Source organism: Carassius carassius, chromosome 14 (genome assembly GCF_963082965.1).
Source record: "Carassius carassius chromosome 14, fCarCar2.1, whole genome shotgun sequence".
NCBI lineage: Eukaryota > Metazoa > Chordata > Actinopteri > Cypriniformes > Cyprinidae > Carassius > Carassius carassius.
Window position 1 is genome coordinate 8,485,061 of NC_081768.1, and position 20,983 is coordinate 8,506,043.

Consider the following 20,983-nt stretch of genomic DNA (forward strand, 5'->3'; position numbering starts at 1 on the left):
AGGGCCAACACTGCAAATACTGACTCTTTGCATAAATGTCATGTAATTGTCGAAAAAAGAAACGTATGAAGTGCTTGTAATTATATTTCAGTACATCACAGGAACAACTGAAACAAAGATCTAAAAGCAGTTTAGCAGCAAACTTTTTGAAAACTAATATTTATGTAATTCTCAAAACTTTTGGCCACGACTGTATGTGTGTGTGTGTGTGTATATATATATATATATATATATATAAGCAAGCTAATAATCAGGATATTAGATTGATTTCTTAAGGATCATGTGACACTGAAGACTGGAGTAATAATGCTGAAAATACATAAATATTGTAATAATATTTCACAATAAGACTTGTCTGCTGTATTTACTGAAGGTCTCTTAGGCTTACCAAAACTGCATTTATTTAATAAAAAATTCTTTAAAAAAACCAACCTCAAATTTTTGAACAGTGCTATATATTATACATACATCTTTTTATAATTTAGGTATCGATGATGTATAATTTATATTTGTGAAGTTCAGGAAAACATGGTTAAAGACTAGAGACATGCATGTTTTTTTGCTTTCTCCCTACAGTGTTGATAGATGGAGTAGAATGGAACGATGTAAAGTTTTTCCAGCTCGCGGCTCAGTGGTCATCTCACGTCAAACACTTCCCACTTGCCATCTTCGGAGCCTCCAAAGGCCCGTACTGAACTACAGCCTCACATCTTCACTCCTCTACGCTATGGCTGCCTTCACACTCAGTGCTGCCTGATGGTTTTATTTTAAATATCTGCTTTCTCACGGTTTGTGATTTGTGTTTTTTTTATTTCGTTGACATTTGATTGTTCTTTTATGAAAGACTTGATGCAGTCTTGGCAACAGGGCATATTTTTTTGACTGTATGTTAAAACCCTCCAGTGTTTATAGTGAACTGACTAATGAACTGAATCTTTAAAACTGATCTAACTCTGTAACTAGCGAGTTTTTGGGTGGTTTTGTGTCCTTCTGCAAAGCTGTATCCACACACTTCAGCAGCCAGCACACTTGTGGGAGAACAAACCAGCAAAAAGGAAGAAAAAAACTGAGCTTTTGTTATAATGAAAGGTCAAAATCTGGATTGGATTTTGCTTTGGATGGATTTTCCAGATGGCTTGGCTTTATCCTGAAGACAGCTAAAGCGTTTCCTCCATCTCTCTCACTCTCGAAGGTTAATTGTGTGTTTGTGTTGCAGTCTCCACCTCGTCATATGTGGTTTACTTTGTAGGTTTGTGTGTGTGTGTGTGTGTGTGTAAGAGAATGTATTGACTGACGGTACTGAACGCTAAAGCACTTTTAAAACATTACTAGATTGTGTTTTTGTTATATAATGCTTCCTGTGGTGCACAGCGCTGTTCACTCCAGCTAAAAACTGCAGCAAAGCTTTGTGGGAACTTTGGAGACAGAAACTGGACTGAGTGTCCGTGTCTACATTAGACGGACCAGTGTCAAACCTGTGTGCTGCACTCTTTCAAATCTTTTTTTTAATGTAAATGTTTCCTAGAATGAAATGTGTGTTATGTTTTGTTTGTTGGCTTGTTTGAGGTTGTTTTCTTGTAAGCTGTCAAGTTTCCCCCAGATGCTGTAATGGATTAAGAATAATGTGCCTAAAACATGGAGAATTTTTAGAGCAGCGATGTCCAGGTCATACTTAACCCCAAAATCAAAAGAAAAGAAGTTAATATTTTGTTATAAGGGAAATGCAGCATATTTTTACGACATGTTATTTAATTTTTAAATAACAAAAACATTTTAATATATTTTTGTTTTTGTTATTTAATTTTTAAATAACAAAAACATTTTTATATATTTTTGTTTTTGCATTGTAATGAGATTTTAAGGATAATTAAAAATATGAACACAGTATGGTAATATTTGTTGTACTACCTTTGTTTAAAATATATATATTATGTGATTATTTTATTATTGCCACTACTGTAGGTCATGCATTAGGTATCATGAAATAAAAATTAACAATATATTTAAATGTTTATTAATCTTGGTTTATTTCAATCTGCATTTTGTTTTTTTTCAAGTTGAGTAATTTTATATTAATAAATAAAGTTGTGTTAATGTTTTATGAATTACCAGTGAATAACAATATGTTTATAAATTAACATTAAACTAGATTAATAACATAAATTATTGTTCATTGTTCATGAGACCAAATGCATTAACTAACATTAACAAATTAAACCTTATTGAAAAAAAAAATCTAATGAGAATACAAAGCAGCAAACTTCGAGGCAAAACTAATAAATATTAGAGTAACGAAACTCTTATTTGTCATAATTCAGAAAAACTTGATGGCCAAAAAAAAAAAAATTCTAATTTTGGGGTAGAATATGACCTGTAGATGTTTCATGAACACTAAACAAACAAGCTACATACATATGTCACTATATTTTAATCTTACTAAATGTAGCATAAGAATTACAGTGTTCCACAGTCTGTGTGCATACAGTATACCTGTCTGTAGGTGACATGAGCATGTGTAGATACTAATGACTCAGTGTTATAAAGGTATTAGACATGCCTTTTTCCATAAGGCCTTTTTAGCGAGGCTTTAAACTATCTTTTAGTCTCTGCTTTGTGAGATTGAGAGATTGTTTAATTATCATTACTCCTACAGTGTAGTTTTAAATCAAATTATATTGCGCCTCACTTGCTTCTTAGAAAGCCAAAATATGTCAGAACAAACAAACCCAACCCCAGAGGGAACCATCCCATAATTTAACCACAGACTCGCACTTATCACGATTAATGCAAGCAATTGGCAAACGTGCAATGATGTCAGTGTTGTTCTATTTCTGGTCAGCAGAGGTTTTGGTGTGATATAATGGAAATATTTCCTCCTTGTCCAGACTGTAAAAAGTTCTCATACACCGCATGTAAGGAGCTGTGCTGATGATGTCAGCTTATAGTCAAAGCTGTTTCCTGTTTAAATGTATACCTGCCACTAGTATTATATTTTGTTTAGTCTTTTATTAAAAAATATAATTTAAAAACCTTTTAGCTTTTTTAATCGAAAAGTTCTGCTCCAGTTGGGGGGGGGGGTACTCGGATTAATTTGTATTTGTATGAAAAACTGTTGAAAAAATACTATCACTGTAATTCCTTACTGCAATTTAATAAAACTACACACATTAAGATTTGTTTTGGTCCCTGCTTGTCATTTTTATGCTTGTTGAGGGAATATTAAATGGGTATTCAATATTTGCACTTAGTCACCAAACACTGATTCAAAACATGACTTAAAGAGTCTTTAACTCTGCTGATATTTTCTGTGAATCACAAGATATAGAATGCCACAAGGTTTTGAATGTTTCATTTAGCGATGCTGTAAATGTTGTAAATTTGAATCTGAATGTAACAATTAAATATGAATCTTTTGAATTTGAATAATTTAATATCTAATTTATAATTTAGCAGTGTTTTTTTTTACATGTCTTTCTCTCTCCCTATATAACATAATTTAAAGATAAATGTTATCTTTTGATATGAGAGTAAATTTATGGAGAGTAAAGAGGTTTATTTTTGTTTATATATATATATATATATATATATATATATATATATATATATTACATGTTTTATTTTATTTTAAATATTAAAAAGTTACATTGTTAACACCTGAGTTTAAATCGAATTATCAAATTATTTGAATCGAAATAATATATAATATTAAATTTAATTTTAGTTTTAATAAATTACTTTTAATAAATCATTTAAAAAAGTAAAAAGTTATCTTTTGATATAATAATTTATAAAGTGTAAAATGGTTTATTTTTATTATCTTCCAGTTTTTTTTTTAAATAAGTCCTTACAATAATACAATATGGAACAAAATGTCCCAATTAACCCGAATACATATTTAACAAATAACAAATTTAACTAGATAGATATTAACTTATATATAAACAAATCAATACTTAGATATGTACACATACAGCATACTGGTTCACTTTTTAATAACAATAAAACATTCCAAAATCAAGCACTGCGTTAAAAGCAATACATATTACAGAGGCACAAGTGTTCACACATTATATAAACTGAAACATATTATATAACACTCAATCAGAAAGTACAGCAGCGGTTCTGGTTCGGTGAGTGATCCGCTCGTGACGTCATCACCCTTGCACCGGAGCAGGAAGTGCCGGCGGTCGGTGGGACTCTAAACAACCTTCTGTTTTTGCTGCGCACTTTCATGCTTTACTGAGCAAACATGTAACGGTACATCCTCCAGCCGTAGCAGAATCCACCGAATCATACCCGAGCTCAAACCCATGACGGCCGGAACACTCTAGCGGCGGCGTTGAGACTCGTTTACCGGAGGAGAGATGAAGAAGGTGCGGGGCTGCGGCATGCGGAGCGCCGTCGGGTTCCTCTCCCGCAGGACGATCGTCGGACAGCCGCAGCTGAAGGAGGACTTTCAGCGGCGCAGACTGGCCGGCTGCTCCAGCCTCTATAAGAAGGACATGCTCGGCCACTTCGGCTGCGTCAACGCCATCGAGTTCTCCAACAATGGAGGCCAGTGGCTGGTGTCCGGTAAGATCCTCCGGTTCCGCACGCTGATCTTACTAATGTGGGTCAGCGAGAGGAAGACGGACAGGAGTAGAGAACAGACATGAACAATAAAACATGCATTGACAGGATTGCCTTGACAACTTCAATTTGTCAAATTGTGCATGCATGTTTTTTTTTTATTTCTTCTTCCTCCTCTTTTTTTTTTTTGGGCATTGCCCCCAAAAAAACGGTTTCGGTCTTTCTGTCAGTGTCATGTTAAGGCTGCACTGAGTAAAAAAAAAAAATACACAAAGAAACGCAATGACTAGAGTAATGTCGTCTAAAATGATATTAGATTACATAATGCACATCCACATGAGCTGAAGATCAGTCTTCTAGAAAGAGCTTTTTTTAATTCTGCATGAAGTGGGTCGCCCCGTAATGGGCGTAACCATGTTGACACCACGTGACCAGCCTTATTGCAAAACAATAGTTACTGATAGTTTACTAAGTGACTTGTGTTATAACAAACAGTAAAAAGGTCTACCATGCTATGACATTAAACACTAACTGCAAACACAGTCAAAGTCGCCACACTGAAAAAAAGAAAAAAGCCTGTCCCAGATACAGTCGCTGCAACTTGTTAGAACTGCATCCAAAAATGCATTCAAAGACTTGTTCACAAACTTTATCCATCCAGGCTGAAGTCGCTATGAAGTCTTTATCACTAGAAGCCTACTATTAGTACAAATGAGAGCCAGATAAACCTAAACAAACTAGTGAATGCACCTTTGTAGGTGGTCCAGACTGTAGAAGGGCCTCAATAGTTTCAGTCGGACTTTTTTTCTTGCTGACTCATTAATTGGTTGCAGCTGTTACTGATTCTTTTGGCTTCACACATTCTTTCCTGCTCAAGTCCTTTGTATGCTTTTGCACATGCATATTTTCAGTCTTTACATTAGGCATGTTCAGTATGGTGCTCCTTACCTGGAAATCAGGAAATACCAGAACATTTTAAAATGGTGGTTTCAAGGCCTGGAAAAGTTTTCTAGCAATGCTTGACTTTAAAGTATTTTATCAGCTAGAGAGTAGCTCTAATTTCATTCTGTTTAAAATATTTATAACTCCAGTAAAGACTAGAGAAGGTATGTAAATCCATGGGTCACAGCACTTAAAAAGAAGATTTTGAAGCTAGAATGTATTTTTTTTTTCTTTAGATTATCTTAACCTTAGTTTCACTGTGAAACTAACTGCAAAACCCTGAAATTTCAGTTTCATTTTACACAACAGAAGAGACTAAAACAGCAGTAGGATGCTGTCAACATCTTTAACAAAGGCTCTAGTGGAAATCCACTTATTTAAATAAAACGTCAATCTGTATATTCTCTCAATAACAGACTACACCTACTGTTCATAAGTTTGGGGTTGGTAAGAATTGTTAAATGTTTTTGAAAGAAGTCTCTCATGCTCACCATTAATATTGTGCAATATTACAATTTCATATATCTTTTAAAATGTAATTTATTACTGTAATGCTAAGCTCCAATCTTCAGTGACACATAAAAATAATCCATGAGACATCATGCACATATTTATCTGATGATTAACAATGATTGTAAACAGCTGTGCTGCTTAATATTTGTGGTGTAAACCTTTAACACTTTATTTCAGGATGCCTTGATGAATAGAAAGCTTAAAAGAACAGCATTTATTTGAAATAGAAATCTTTAGTTTTTATCAATTTAATGCGTCCTTAATGAATAAACAGTATTTATTTTTTAAGATTAAAATGGCATATTGTCACTTGTCAGTGTTGTAAGAATCTCTTTCATGAGATACAAATTGTGTGTTTTCCAGTTGGCTCAGAATTGTATTCACGGACATAGCTCATAGATCAGATCTGCCATTCAAGTTTGTCACTTACACCACAGCATGTCAGAGCTTTTTTGCAAGTCTCCAGATCTATGCATTATTTTACAAACAATATAAAATAAAATAAAAATTAACAATGAGAGTAAAGATTAAAGTAGCTATATATTTATTTCTAACAATAAAAAGCTCAACTCTTGATGAATTCACAGAGCAGTGTCTAAATCACATTTAGATATTTGCACCAGCTAAGAATAAAACATCTTTTGTAGTAAATCAGAGCAGGAGTATGATGTTTTTGTTATCACGACCATGAATTTCTGAACTTCTGTTGAGAACAAGCCTTTTGGTGTCTGTAAACCAGCCAGATTGTGCATATAACCTTCCTTTCATACCCTCAGGAGAGTGATGCTGAAACACTTCTCTGGTGAGTCTATTAATATGTGTTGCGTTGTAGGTGGAGATGACCGCAGGGTGCTGCTGTGGCACATGGAGAAAGCAATACACTCACGAGCCAAACCGATCAAGTTGAAGGGGGAGCACCTGTCCAACATCTTCTGCCTGGCATTTGACAGCACCAACAAACGTGTTTTCTCAGGAGGTAAAACAAGCAGCTGCTCAGGTTCGTGATGCTGCAGCTTAAACAGAGGGGAGATCAAATGTCTAATGTTTCTGTCTTTCGCTGCAGGAAATGATGAGCAGGTGATTCTACACGACGTAGAACGAGGCGAGACGCTCAATGTCTTTTTGCATGATGATGCTGTGTATGGTCTGTCCGTCAGTCCTGTTAATGATAACGTCTTCGCCAGCTCCTCTGATGATGGCCGAGTTCTCATATGGGACACGAGAGAACCGCCACATGGAGGTGCACATTCAATGGTTTTTAATATGGCCCCCTTTTTTAATGACACATAAAGGTTAAAGGTCCCATGACATAGATTATTTCCTTTTCTTTAAATGCTTTTTAATGTTTCCTTAGGTGTACTTATATTGTTAGTATGATTTTTACATTTAAAATTTAGAAATAAAAAGCATTTTTATATCCTGATATTAGCCCTCTGGCTTGAATGCTCTGTTTGAAGGGGCGTGTCTGCTGTGAGACTCCGAGTAAACGACAACTGTTGTGATTGGCTGACATCTTTGTATACGAAATGCTATTACATGTGGAACCCCTCTCAAATATACATATATATTTTTACTATTACAGCTGTCGAGATTAACGAATCGTGGAAGTGTTGATTATATAATTATTTTTTCGAATAAAAGGCTGCAGTGATGAGCATTGAGTAGACAGAGTCTGTTTATCGCGTGAATGCAGTCATCTCGTCATTATTGCAACACGTTTTCTCTCACAAAATGCTTTCACCACAACTAACAGCAAACACATGAATACACCACATGAATACAGTAAGAGCTTTGTTGTGCAGCATAACAGCGTCATTCGTTGTAACGGCAGTTTAGGCAAGTGTGCAGATATACTCGCGATGTGTGACAGCTCCGAAAAAAAAGGGAGTGTTCTTTGATCGCTCTCTGTAGTTAAATCACAATTGAATTTAAATAACAGATTTGTTTCATGCTACTAAGAGAAACAACGTAAGGTTGATCGTTTAGTCACTGGCTTGATTCACTGATGCATAAACAGTATTAAACGATTTAAAAAAAGCAAGTCTGTGTGAACTTGAATTAGCTACACATCAGAAATCACTGATCACAGATCAGGCATTAATGAACACCGCTACTCACTGTTTGTGGTGGTGCTGTCGAATCCATATCATAAAAGTCTGTTTGTAACGCCTGTGCTGACATTGCGACTGAATTATATGTAAATATTTGGGCGGGCAAAGCAGAGAAAGGGGAGGTAACATTTCTCCTTATAACGTCACAAAGAGGAGATTCAAGATCAGCCCGTTTGAGCTTCCATTTTCTCAAAGGCAGAGAAAGATAGCAAAATCTCGATTTACACCGATTAGAATTTCTAGAAACTTGGGGACCATGTACAGACTAGGGAAACTCATTATAATGTTAAAAAAACCTCAGAAAGTTAAATTTTCATGTCATAGGACCTTTAATCAAAGAAATCCTTTAGAAATCATTCTTATATGCTAATTTGGTGCTGTGTTTGTGTATTCTAGAACCTCTGTTTCGTCTAAATCCTGAACTGTTCTAGATCCGGTGTTATTCTAATTCTGTTGTGTGTTCTAGAACCGTTCTGCTTGGCCAACTACCCCTCAGCGTTCCACAGCGTGATGTTTAATCCAGTAGAACCCCGTCTGCTGGCCACTGCAAACTCTAAAGAGGGGGTGGGACTGTGGGACATCCGCAAACCCCGCAGGTGAGATGGAGATTTGTCTGAAAAACGCGCACACATTCTGTCACAGTCTTTCTATCACATTCCATCACTCTAACGTTTTCTTTCAAAGTCTAAAAGACATGATCAAAAGAAAGTTTGAGAGGGATTGAGAGATGCTTAACAATTTTCAGAACAATTATCACATATCAGCACTTCCACTTGGTAATTTCATGATATAACACCGTAAATACTTTGTTAATAAATTTATTTTTAGGGTAAGAGTTTAACATTTGAAAAATAAGAACTAGTATGTAAATCAGAGGTGGTTAGTCTGGTACTAATTCACGAATGTAAACCACAAACTCCACATTCGTCCATTATGTTGTCCATTAGTTTAATTTCAAATCCAAATATTTTTTTAGCATAGTGATTTTTTTTTTAACAGCACAGTGATACAGTATTTAATCGACATTGGCACATTTAAACATAATACATGTAAAAAATATATATTTAATGCATTTGACTTGCCCAAGCAAGTGGCTGAACATTTAAACACAGTCTATAGCCTACATTTCTTATGTTAAAAGTAGGCTATCACAAAAATATTAATTTAAAACTAACCACTGACAGAAACAGTCGGCTCCTGGGCCTTTTCTTTTGCATTTAAATCTTTATTACAAGCAATCCCATGGGTCTTAAAGAACTTTGTTTTTCTACCTCCACATGTGCATCTATTATGTTGCCTTGTTTATCCAAAAGTGCTATTTTCATTGTTTTAAACCTGGTTTGACTGTGAAACACTGTAGACTTCAATTATGGTGTAAATGGTTGTTTTAAATTGTAGTAATATTTCACATTATTATTATTAATATTATTATTATTTAAACAGTATTTTTGATTAAACAAATTCATCCTTTGTGAATATAAAAAACATTTAAAAAAAATTACTGAATGTTTTTTTTTTTTTTCAGGTAATAACTTGTTAACTATAATTTTTCCTGGTTATTGCACAACTGCTTACCAAATATATTAATAAATGGACATTAAATATTTATTTGAGTTGAAAGTTTTTTTTCTTTTGTGGGGAAAAAAGCAACTGCAGAGGGCCATGAGGAATAGGAAAGTAACTCAGATAGCTGCCATGGACATTGTTCAAATAAACAGTTTAGTGTCATTATACAAGTATGTCTTGGCTGCAATTGGTTAATCAGAATCAAGTGTTATAGAGAACTGTGTTTATAAGCAAAAAGGGTTGCTGAAATATGTCCAATAAAAGCTTGGAAAGTTTGCTTTGGTCCAAATATGGACTGCAGTCTAGCCGACAAGGCCAGCTTTATCATCATAGCTGTCTGATCTACTGACTGAGACCAGCAGAGGACAGTAGAGCTTGCGTAAAGATTCAGAGATTGGTCACTGCAGACATGATCTCCTGAAATAACACAAAGCTGAATAATGATCTTTTATAATAACCTAATTTCCTTTGAGGTTGATTTCTTTCTCTCTTTCTGTGCTGTAGTTCTCTGTTGCGGTATGGAGGGAGTTTGTCTCTTCAGAGTGCCATGAGCGTGCGTTTTAACAGCATGGGAACGCAGCTGCTGGCTCTGCGCAGACGTCTGCCTCCTGTCCTGTACGAGCTCCACTCTCGTCTGCCCAGCTTCCAGTTTGATAACCAGGGCTACTTCAACTCCTGTACTATGAAGAGTTGCTGCTTTGCTGGAGACCAGGATCAGGTTAGATAAACAGGATACTCAAAACTTACAGTAGATGTGGGACAAAAGTGTCTTTCATTTATTGATTTCCATCCAAAAATTGCAACAACAAAAAAATCACTGTTATAAAAAACTGGGGTCAATGTAATTTTTTTTTTTTTTTTACAAATATAAATGAATTACTTTTAATCAAGCAGACACTAAGTTGCATATCAAATCAGCATTTTAGAATGATTTCTGAAGGATCATGGAGTAATAGCTGCTGAAATATGTAGCTTTGCCTTCACAGGAATAAATTACATTTAAAAAAATATTCATATAGAAAACATGTAGTTATTTAAATTGTAATAATATTTCACAGCATTATTGTTCTACTTTATTTTTGATCAAATAAATGCAGCCTGGTCAGAATTCTTTCAAATTTCACATTTAAAAATCTTAGCGAACTTTCAACTCCACAAACAAATCTCATATATTTGGTGATGCGACCCTGGACCACAAAACCAGTTATAGGAAGCACTATACAATGTATATAACAATTTTTTTTGTTTTTTTAATGGCAAAATTCATTAGGATATTTAGTATTTAGTAAATTTCCTACTGTAAATATATCAAAACTTAATTTTTGATTAGTAATATGCATTGCTAAGAACTTCATTTAAAGGTTATTTTCTCAATATTTAGATTTTTCTGCACCCTCAGATTCCAGATTTTCAAATAGTTGTATCTCGGCCAAATATTGTCCGATCCTAACAAACCATACACCAATGGAAAGCTTATTTGTTCAACTTTCAGATAAAATTATCCTTATGACTGGTTTTGTTGTCCAGGGTCAAATATTATAGTAAATATTTCACAAATTACCTATTTTTATTTATTTTTGATAATAGTAAGGTCCCCATGAATGAAAGGCAATGGTACTCAGCTTGTCAAGTGATCTCAACATGGCACCCACCAAAAGACAACCTGTTCCATGTAGAAAAAATCTGCTGTTTTAAGCTGCTGATTTAACTATGGCTGCTGAGATTATCTTTAATCATATTTTAAAAAGTATAATTTATTTATTTTATATTTTAATTCCTAACTTCATCAGCATAATTAGTCTGGTTTAAGGTCATAACCATCAGACGCCTGTCAGACTGGTTAACTTAGAGATTCACATCTTTTATTCAGAAACTGCTAGATAGAGCATAACAGAATTAACTGAATGTCCAAATGACCCATTTCTAATAAATCAAATCCGTTTTTCCATCTATCTGGCTGTCTGAACAATGTAGAGTGAACTAACTTAACCAGTCCCTTTAATACATCTGGTAGTGGGTAATATAAGTGTGTGTGTATGTGACAGATCGCTGATTGCACAGGAGAGGTTTTGTGTGCATGTGTGTACATGTTTGTGGGTTGGTGGATGTGTGTGTCAGTAGATGTTGAGCGTGTGTGTTTTCAGGTATGTTCAGTGAGGGAATGTTGGGTTATGGCTTGTAGAAGCTTGTTTTATCAATGATGAATCTAAAGCTCAGCAGATGCTCTTCTGCCTCTCTCTCTGTGTGTGTGTGTGTGTGTGTGTGCGCGCTCTGGTCTCTTGGGTTCTGTGTTTGGATTTTTTGTGTGTTTGTCCAGATGTTTCTGCTCTCTCTCTCTCTCTGTATTCCACCTTCTACAGAACGATGGATTCTCTTCCCTAAAACATCTGAACAGCTCAGGGTGTTTATTTTACTCAAAACTGTTTTCAGAAATTAGATAAATGTGTCTGAAAACCTCCTCTTGGGGAAAAACTTTTTGTTTTTCCCGCTATAAATAAAGTTAATTTTCTATGTTATTTATAAACTACCATTTAAATTTTTTTGAGCAAAGTCTTAGATGCTCACCAAGGCTGCAATACTGTAATATTGTGCAATATCATTACAATTTAAAATAACCGTTTTCTATTTTAATATATTTTAAAATGTTGTTCATTTCTGTGTTGCCAAAGCTGAATTTTCAGCAGCTATTACTTCAGTCTTCAGTGTCACATGATCCTAAAGAATTAATTCTAAGATGGTGTTTTGGTGCTTAAGAAATATTAATTATTATTATCAATGTTGAAAACAGTTGTGCTACTTAATATTTTTGTGCAAATTGTGATTGTGGAAACCTTTTTAATAGAAGGTCCTTATTTATTTTACAATATAAATCTCTGCTGTCACTTAATGCATCATTACAGAATAACAGTATTAATTTCTTAAAAAAAAAGTGATAATTTTTTTTCAAGATTCTTTGGTGAATAGAAAGTATCAAGAACCTTTATTCGGAACAACACAGCATTTATTTTAAATAGAAATATTTTTTAAAGATTATAAATGCATTTACTGTAACTTAATCAATTTAATCAAGTAATTTTTTTTTCTCAATGTTTGAATGTTACTATAATATGTAAATGTAATAATTAACATACCGTAGTTCTTGAAACTTCTCTTTGCAGACCGTGTCATATTTCTCTAGATCACTGTAACATTATTGGTTAGTGTGTGTGTGTGTGTGTGTGTGTGATAATATATATTTATGTCTTTTCAGTACATCTTGTCTGGCTCAGATGATTTTAACCTTTACATGTGGAGAATCCCCAGTGACCCTGAAGCAGGTAAACCCAGTCACTCATGCACAGGCTAACCGTGTCTAATGTTATTATTATTTATGGACTCTTTCTCTCTCTGTCTCGACAGGAGGTCCGGGTCGAGTGGTGAATGGGGCTTTTATGGTTCTGAAAGGTCATCGGTCCATTGTGAATCAGGTCCGCTTTAACCCTCACACGTACATGATCTGCTCCTCGGGGGTGGAGAAGGTCATTAAGGTTAGTTGTTACTCTTATACAAACATTACAACAAACATATTGAGCATCAGAACAAACTAAACAGAAGAGATTCTAGGAGTAAATTCTGTCATAAGTTATCATCGCGTTGTTCTATACCTTTCTTCAATGGATCACAAAAAGATGTTTACTCTGGTTTTTTCACACTACTGTAAAAATGAATTGGGATGGTTGGATATAAGTTACTATAAAAGTAATCCATATGAATTGTGTAGTATATTCCACGTCAACTGAAAATTTATGTTGGTGTTTATTAAAAATCTTTCCCTTCACTGTAGCTCTCCAGTCTCATTTTTGACACCGCTGGTTCTCAAATATGCTTTTTTTGTAAAATAAATGAATGCTTTAATTCATAAAGGACACATTAAACTAATCAAAAATAACCGCAAAGACATTTATAATTTTATAAAATAGGTCTAGACAAGTATAACTTATATTTTAAAATATGTTAGAGCACTGTACTGTACATGCACTCCCCCCACCTACAATTCCTGCCGGCCCGAGACTTGAACTCACAACCTTTCGATTGTGAGTCCGACTCTCTAACCATTAGGCCACGACTTCCCAAACATATGAATACAGTCCACAAGGCATTTTAAGGTGTATTTTTTTTATCACATTTCAAGCTGAACAGCATCTGTTGACATTCATTTAGATTTTGTGCAAGAGAGCAGTGTAAGCATTCAAACTTATAGAAATCATATATATTTAGATTTTCTGTTACGCGGAAGAAAGTCATACGGGTTTGGAACATGAGGGTGAATAAATGGACGTTATGTGATTTCTAGGTAAACTATTTCTGCCTGACACGAGCAGACCTGCCACACACACACACACACACAGATAAAAAAGATTCTGCGTGTTTTAGAAAGATCATCATGTCTGAACTTGTGTCTGTCCTACATTTAGTCTTAAATGAATTTCTGCTGTCGCTGGTTGAGCCTCACCTAAAACCCTAAAGGCACAGAATCTCGGAATGATTTTGTCCGTCTCACACTTTACCTGTCTCACTGACCTTTCACAGTTTATTTGCTTATATCATTATGAAGGAGAGAGTTACAGCTTCGCAGCTGCAGCTTCCTAAAAAATATAACACAATCAGTGGTTACTTGTCGCGATGTCATCATGACCACAAGGTCTCCTTTTTTCGATGTCCTTATCCAGCTTTCATGTTCTAAGTGAGTTTGTTTCTTCTGTGTTGTCGTGCTATTGTGAGACTGAGTGAGACTGTATCTTTTGCTGGTGGTTCTTGTGAAATCTTGTTTGGCAGGCAGGAGATGTTGAGTAACACTTGAACGCTGTGGACCTGTTCTTATTTATTAAACTCAAGAGTCAAGTTTGTCAGAGATCAGCATGGCATGTTTTTTGCAACACACAAACAGATACACATCTGCTATGTTTGTGCAGACATAGAAGTGACAACAGTGATTTATACACATTCAGTTATATTAATTCTTGAACAATTCTGGGGTGTTAAGGCCTGTTTCACACTCGCATATGAGCAGTGACTTCGAAAAACTGTAGCGTAACCACAAAAGCAGACTCTCACATTGTGCTTTAACACTGATGCATGTCAACTGCGTGTGGAATATTTTTTATGTTATTGAAATAATCTCTTATGCTGACCAGACTATATTTAATCAAAAATACAGTAAAAATAATTTGTAAATTTTATTAACATTTAACATTTAAAATAACTTTTTTTTATTTTAATGTATTTTAAAACAGAATTTATTCCTGTGATGACAAAGCTGAATTTTCAGCATCATTACTCCAGTCTTCAGTGTCACATGATCCTTCAGAAATCATTCTAATATGCTCAAGAAACATTTTCTTAATATTATCAATTTTTAAATACAGGATTCTTTGATGAATAGAATATTTTAAAGAACAGCATTTATTTAAAATTGAAACCTTTTGTAATTTAAATGTCTTTATTGTCAGGTTTGATCAGTTTAATGCGTCGTTGCTGTATTTTTTTTTTTATTTGACCTAATCTTTTAAACAGTAGTGTATGAAATGTTAAATTATAATAATTAGATTAATCATGAAGTTGCAGATATTGACAGTAAGAAATGAAACAAATCTTAAAAATGGAAAACACTTTATCCATGCACACTAGTATGTGTGTGTGTGTGTGTGTATATATATATATATATCGAAAGAAAGTCACTTGTTAAATACTAAATAAGTGCCTAATAAATGGGCCTAATTAGCTTCCCTTGTCTATGTAGGTATGGAGTCCATATCAGCAGCCAGATAGTGTTGGTGATCTGGAAGGCCTGGTGGAGGACAAGTCTCGCTCTCTCTACACTCATGAGGAATACATAAGCCTGGTCCTCAACAGCGGAAGTGGCCTGTCACATGATTACGTCAGCCAATCAGTGCAGGAAGACCCCCGAATGATGGCTTTCTTTGACTCGCTGGTTCGGCGTGAGATTGAGGGGTGGAGCTCGGACTCAGACAGCGATTTGAGCGAGGGCGCCATTCTACAGCTGCATGCAAGAGCTCGACGGTCCACACGCTCCACGCGATCCACGCCACGATCTCCTGCAAATGTATCCGCTGCTCATCAGAGTGACTCTGACCACTCCTCTTCATCCTCATTGGCCGGACCGGATGCGTCTGGGAGCGAGCAGACCAATCAAGATAGGAGCGTGTCGCAGAGGAGTCGAATGAGGCCTCGTTCGTCTGCGTTTCTGCTAGACCTTGTGAACGAGGACTCAGATTCTAGTGGCTTCTGGTTGGACCCAATGCCCCGTCCCAGATCTCCAAGTCCACGTGAGAACTCGAGCATTTCCAGCCACGCCTCCTCAGCAGGCGTGGCCTCCAGTTCTAGTTCCTCCTCTAGCTCATCTTCTAGCTCCTCCTCTAGCACTGACGGTGTCGATGAGGAGCTGCGCAGGAGCAGGATGCGACAACGCAATGCAGCCAGATGGAGGCGCCATGTGGGCATTTCAGGAAGAGACTCAGCCCAAAATCTTCACGGTGCAACAGATTCCTCCAACTATCCCAACATTGCCATCCATGATCAGTCATCACCCTCTTCGTCCTCAGGCGACGAAGGTCGATCTTTCAGGAATCATGGAAAAGAAAAACCAAGTGGACACGGCTCAAGTCCCACGCACTTATCGGACAGACAAACGCGGTCCAGATGTAGGCGCCGCTTCCCTTCCTCATTCTCAGGTGGTGACGCTCCTGTGGAGAGGGCAAAATCTCGAGTGGGCTTTCTCACAGAGTCTGGGGAGGAACCAGAGCGAGGGAGAACTAGCGGGGAAGAGTTAAGTGCTGTGGAGGAAATAAATGTGACACTCAGCAGTCGCACCACAGCAACTGGGGTTAACGGTCGTCCACATGCAGATGAGAACCGCGCAGACTCTATTCACCCAGAATGCTCTGGGGCAGAACTTAGTAAGAACTCTGGCGACTCCAGAAACCAGGGGGAGCCCTCTGGAAGGGAGATCTCCAGTGTTGCTGGGAAACGGACTTGTTCAGACTCAGGAGACGAGGAGGATTCTCCATCGGAGAAGAGGGCGAAAAAGTGGTGATGTCACAGCACAACTCATTGACTCAGAGTCAAACTTTTTTTGAGTTGTTTATTTTGGACGCTTTTGGTTTATTCTTTTTTAACCAACTTCCCCTTTTCTCTTTACCTGATGTCATGTATTCTGGGGTCACACCACAGTGATGACACTAAAAAAAAGATATTAGTGATATTAATATGTTATTGGAAGAAAAAAGTAATTGCAGTGCTTTTGGTTTTGTAATATTTCAGTTCTATTGCACCTGTAACCTTTATGCTGGGGGTTCCGGTTTTGTTTTTGAGCTGTGAGAAAAAAAGGGATTTGTGAGCATTTCTAAAAGGATACCTGTTTTTGAGGAACTGAGGTGGGGAGGTTGGGGGGGGGAGGGGTGGGGCTTGAAAAACAGTGTTTTCATGGTAACCTCATTGAGCAGTAGCTCAATGAGAGTTGTGCATTAAAGTTCTGTTCCAGTGTTTTCATAGAAACAGTCTTGTTATGTCTCTTCTTTCTCATTGTCCATTCTAATCATAGATATGTTTAGGTAGATGCCCTATTAGCGTCTGTTTCTTTGGGCCACTATATGTAAGCGTTATATGTAAGTTGCCTGTCTCCAACTCTTAGTTATACGCATGCATGAATATCTATATCTGTAGATGACTTCAGCAGGTGATTTTGCTAAAATAACCCAATGCAACAAGATGAAGCCGTTAGCTAACACAACATTTAACAGGCACTATCGTTTAAAAAACTGTAGTTGTATTAATGTTGCATTAAAACTTTAGTATTGCATTAATACAAATTAAAAACAAAAACCAACACATTCTTACCTGCTTAGTTTATCTTATATCTTAATTTAAATGTTTTTTTTTTACAGCCAGAGGCTGCACAATGTTGTGTTTCTTTTTTTTTTTTTTTTTTTTGAGTGACAACACATTAGCCCCTTTCCTTTCACATAGTCATACCAGTAAATTGCTGTAAAATTATCACAACAGGTTCACCGGTATACAGATTTGGGTAAGTTCCTTTAGAAAGTAATTAATTAGGCCCACTATTTACTAATTACATCTTCAACAATGTAATTAGATTACTGTACAAATTACTTATTACTAATTACAGTAACACTTTATATGAAGCCCATATTTATAATACATTATAAGGGTATTCTTAAGGCTTTATAATGAATGCATAATGCATTAAAAACCTTATAATATATCATCTTATAAATAATCATAATTATAATCCTTATGCATTTGTGGTTATAACTTTTAAGATTACGATTTTTTTATAACACACAATGAATACCATTTTAAAACTTCTTTTACAGTCATAATGGACTATATATCTTGACACATTAAGAGAAGAAAAAAACTCGTAGTCTTGAGTGCAAATGGAGAAAAACTAACAAAGTTTTTAGCATTGTGTGGAAAAACAGTATTTCCAGCTACAGACAGGCTCTAAAAGCTGCCAGGGCGGAGCATATCCACAAACTCATAGAAAATAACCAAATTGCTAGTTTTACTTGATCTAAGTGCTGAATTCGACACCATAGATCATGACATAGATCGATTACAAAACTATATAGGTATTCAAGGGCAGGCTCTAAGAAGGTTTAGATCCTACCTGTCCGATCGCTACCACTTTGTTTATTCAAATGGGGAGTCACCTCCTTTATCAACAGTAAAATATGGAGTGCCACAAGGATCTGTCCTAGGTCCTCTGCTATTTTCAGTATACATATTGCCCCTTGGAAATATTATTAGAAAATACAGGATTAGTTTCCACTTATATGCTGATGATACCCAAATATTTTTCTCAACAAGACCAGGTGAAACTTCATAATTATCTAAGCTGAGTGTGTTTAAAATGTTAAAGATTGGATGACCAATAATTTTCTCCTATTTAATTAGGATAAGACAGAGATATTACTTATTGGACCAAAAACAGTACACAGAATCTTTTGGATTACAACTTTCAACTAAAAGGATGTACTGTTACTTCCTCTGCAGTCAAAAATCTGTGTTTTATATTAGACAGCAACTTGACTTTTGTAAATCCTATTTCCCATGTTAAGAAACTGCATTCTTCCATCATAGAAATACTGCCAAGCTACGAAACATGTTACCTGTTTCTGATACAGAAAAGCTAGTTCATGCATTCATGACCTCTAGACTGGGCTATTGTAATGCACTTCTAGGTGGTTGTCCTGCATCTTCAATAAACAAGCTACAGTTAGTCCAAAATGCAGCAGCTAGAGTCCTTTCCAGGTCAAGAAAATATGATCATATTACCCCAATTTTACAGTCTCGGCACTGGTTACCTATTAAGTTCCATATTAGTTACAAAATATTATTACCTACCTACAAGGCCCTTAATGGTTTAGCTCCTGCATACCTAACTAGTCTTCTACCACGCTACAATCCATTACTCTCCCTAAGGTCGCAAAACGCTGGACTTTTGGTAGTTCCTAGGATAGCAAAGTCCACTAAAGGAGGTAGAGCTTTTTCACATTTGGCTCCCAAACTCTGGAATAGCCTTCCTGATAACAATCGGGGTTCAGACACACTCTCTTTGTTTAGATCTAGATTAAAGACACATCTCTTTGGCCAAGCATTCAAATAATGCATTTCATAATGTTGTACTTCCATTATATCTGATAAAATCTGCATTATTATTCTTTAGCTTGGGTTAAACAAATTAATTTTACTTGGTTGGAACAGAAGCTACACTAATTATGTTTCTGCCATGGGATTGACATCCCTATTGCCTTTATCCTATGCGTAGCCTATTTGATTTGATCAGAAGACGGTTTGATTATAAATCAGATTGTGCAGATTATCATCATGGAAGGGAGAGCCAGTTATTTAGTCTCAATGTGTCACGATTCAGTCACTATTTCATATTAATGATATAATGTATAATTATATAATAAACATATTAATTATTTTCATAAAACTAACTGAAAATATTTCGATGAAAACCATTTTATTGAGAATTTAGCTGCATCAAAATACAGTATGTGGGCACAGAGAGGCAATCAAATGTAATAAATAATAAATGTACATTTTGCATTCTCAGAAGAAGTGAGCTGCCCTGTCGTGCGAATAGTGTATGCAGGCTTGTGTAAGTATTGCTCAGTGCAAAGAAAGAGAAGTAATGGGAACCTGGTATTTGTGTTTTTTTTTTTCATGTGTCTAATAGACATGAACAAGTTCTTTGAAAAACATCTATGACATCTTTGAAACATGTCTTTTCTTCATTCTTTATGCTGACTATGGTTTCACTAATAACAGTAATTTGCATAAAGCATCCATAATTGTCCATGTCCAAGTTAATTAGACTATTAAAAACTAGAAAAGCATTAATTTAAGGCACATTTAGAACCGATAAAATGTGCGAATTAAGTTGCGATTAATCTCAAGTTAACTCATGACAATCATGTGATTAATCGCGATTTAATATTTTAATCGATTGACAACACTACTTAAAATACATTATAACTATGAGAACTATAACACATTGTAACTTAAGTGGATGCATTTTCACTGTGTGTTATAAATCATCATACTCTTAAAAGCTATAACCACAAATAAGTAAATAAAATTGTTCTAAACAAAATATACATAAGATTATATAGCATATTATACGTTTTTTTTTATAATGCATTATGCATTCATTATAATGCCCTAAGAATACCCTTATAATGTATTATAAATATGAACTTCATAGAAAGTGTTACCCTAATTACTTTCTAAATCCTATATCAACTTCGACAAGTTAATGATATAATGATAGACATGAAACTGTTATTTTAATTCTTTCGATCAGGGTCCAATTCTCCCTATTAACGAACTATTAACTATTGCTTTTGCATCAATATACTCCTAATTACTGCTTATTAATACTTGGTAAAGTAGCTGTTAATTTTAAGAATTAGGTAGGATTATAGGTTTAGAATGTCTTGCAGAATAAGATAATAGGTACTTTTTAATAAACAGACAATATCCCATGAATATTCATGCTAATATCCAACTAGTTAATACTGAGAATCGGACACTAAAGTTTGACCAATATTCTTGGTAAAAAAAAAAAAAAAAAAAACTAAATGACACTGCCAGAATAAATACGTCATCTGTGTCAGAAAGTTATTTATTTTGAATTTCAACAGCTCTGGATCAGCCCAGAGTAGATGTCTTACGTCAGAGTATTCTAAACT

The 20,983-nt window shown here is 35.4% G+C and overlaps 2 protein-coding genes across 8 annotated transcripts in view; both read left to right on the top strand.

Annotated features, from left to right (window-relative positions):
- LOC132156854 (phosphofurin acidic cluster sorting protein 2-like) overlaps positions 1-1,771 on the top strand; it is a 32,097-nt gene extending 30,326 nt beyond the window's left edge. For all 7 annotated transcript variants that reach the window (XM_059565898.1, XM_059565900.1, XM_059565899.1 and 4 more), the window contains one exon: positions 577-1,771. In XM_059565898.1, the coding sequence (XP_059421881.1) occupies positions 577-695 (119 nt within the window). In that variant the 3' untranslated portion in view covers positions 696-1,771. The remainder of the gene's footprint in view (positions 1-576) is intronic.
- A 2,348-nt stretch (positions 1,772-4,119) lies between these two features.
- On the top strand, positions 4,120-17,158 carry LOC132156858 (DDB1- and CUL4-associated factor 5-like). The gene is made up of 8 exons (XM_059565910.1): positions 4,120-4,572; positions 6,857-7,000; positions 7,088-7,264; positions 8,602-8,731; positions 10,206-10,419; positions 12,952-13,018; positions 13,101-13,228; positions 15,481-17,158. Exons 1-8 carry the CDS (start codon positions 4,365-4,367, stop codon positions 16,792-16,794), a joined length of 2,382 nt encoding a protein of 793 aa, XP_059421893.1. The 5' UTR covers positions 4,120-4,364; the 3' UTR covers positions 16,795-17,158.
- The last annotated feature ends 3,825 nt before the right edge of the window (positions 17,159-20,983 follow it).

What these genes read in the sequence shown, in the direction of transcription:
- LOC132156858 (XM_059565910.1), top strand. Translation starts at nt 4,365, where the DNA reads ATGAAGAAGGTGCGGGGCTGCGGCATGCGGAGCGCCGTCGGGTTCCTC. An exon ending in AGGCCAGTGGCTGGTGTCCG is followed by an intron (nt 4,573 to 6,856) that starts GTAAGATCCTCC and finishes GTTGCGTTGTAG; the next exon opens with GTGGAGATGACCGCAGGGTG. An exon ending in GGGTGGAGAAGGTCATTAAG is followed by an intron (nt 13,229 to 15,480) that starts GTTAGTTGTTAC and finishes TTGTCTATGTAG; the next exon opens with GTATGGAGTCCATATCAGCA.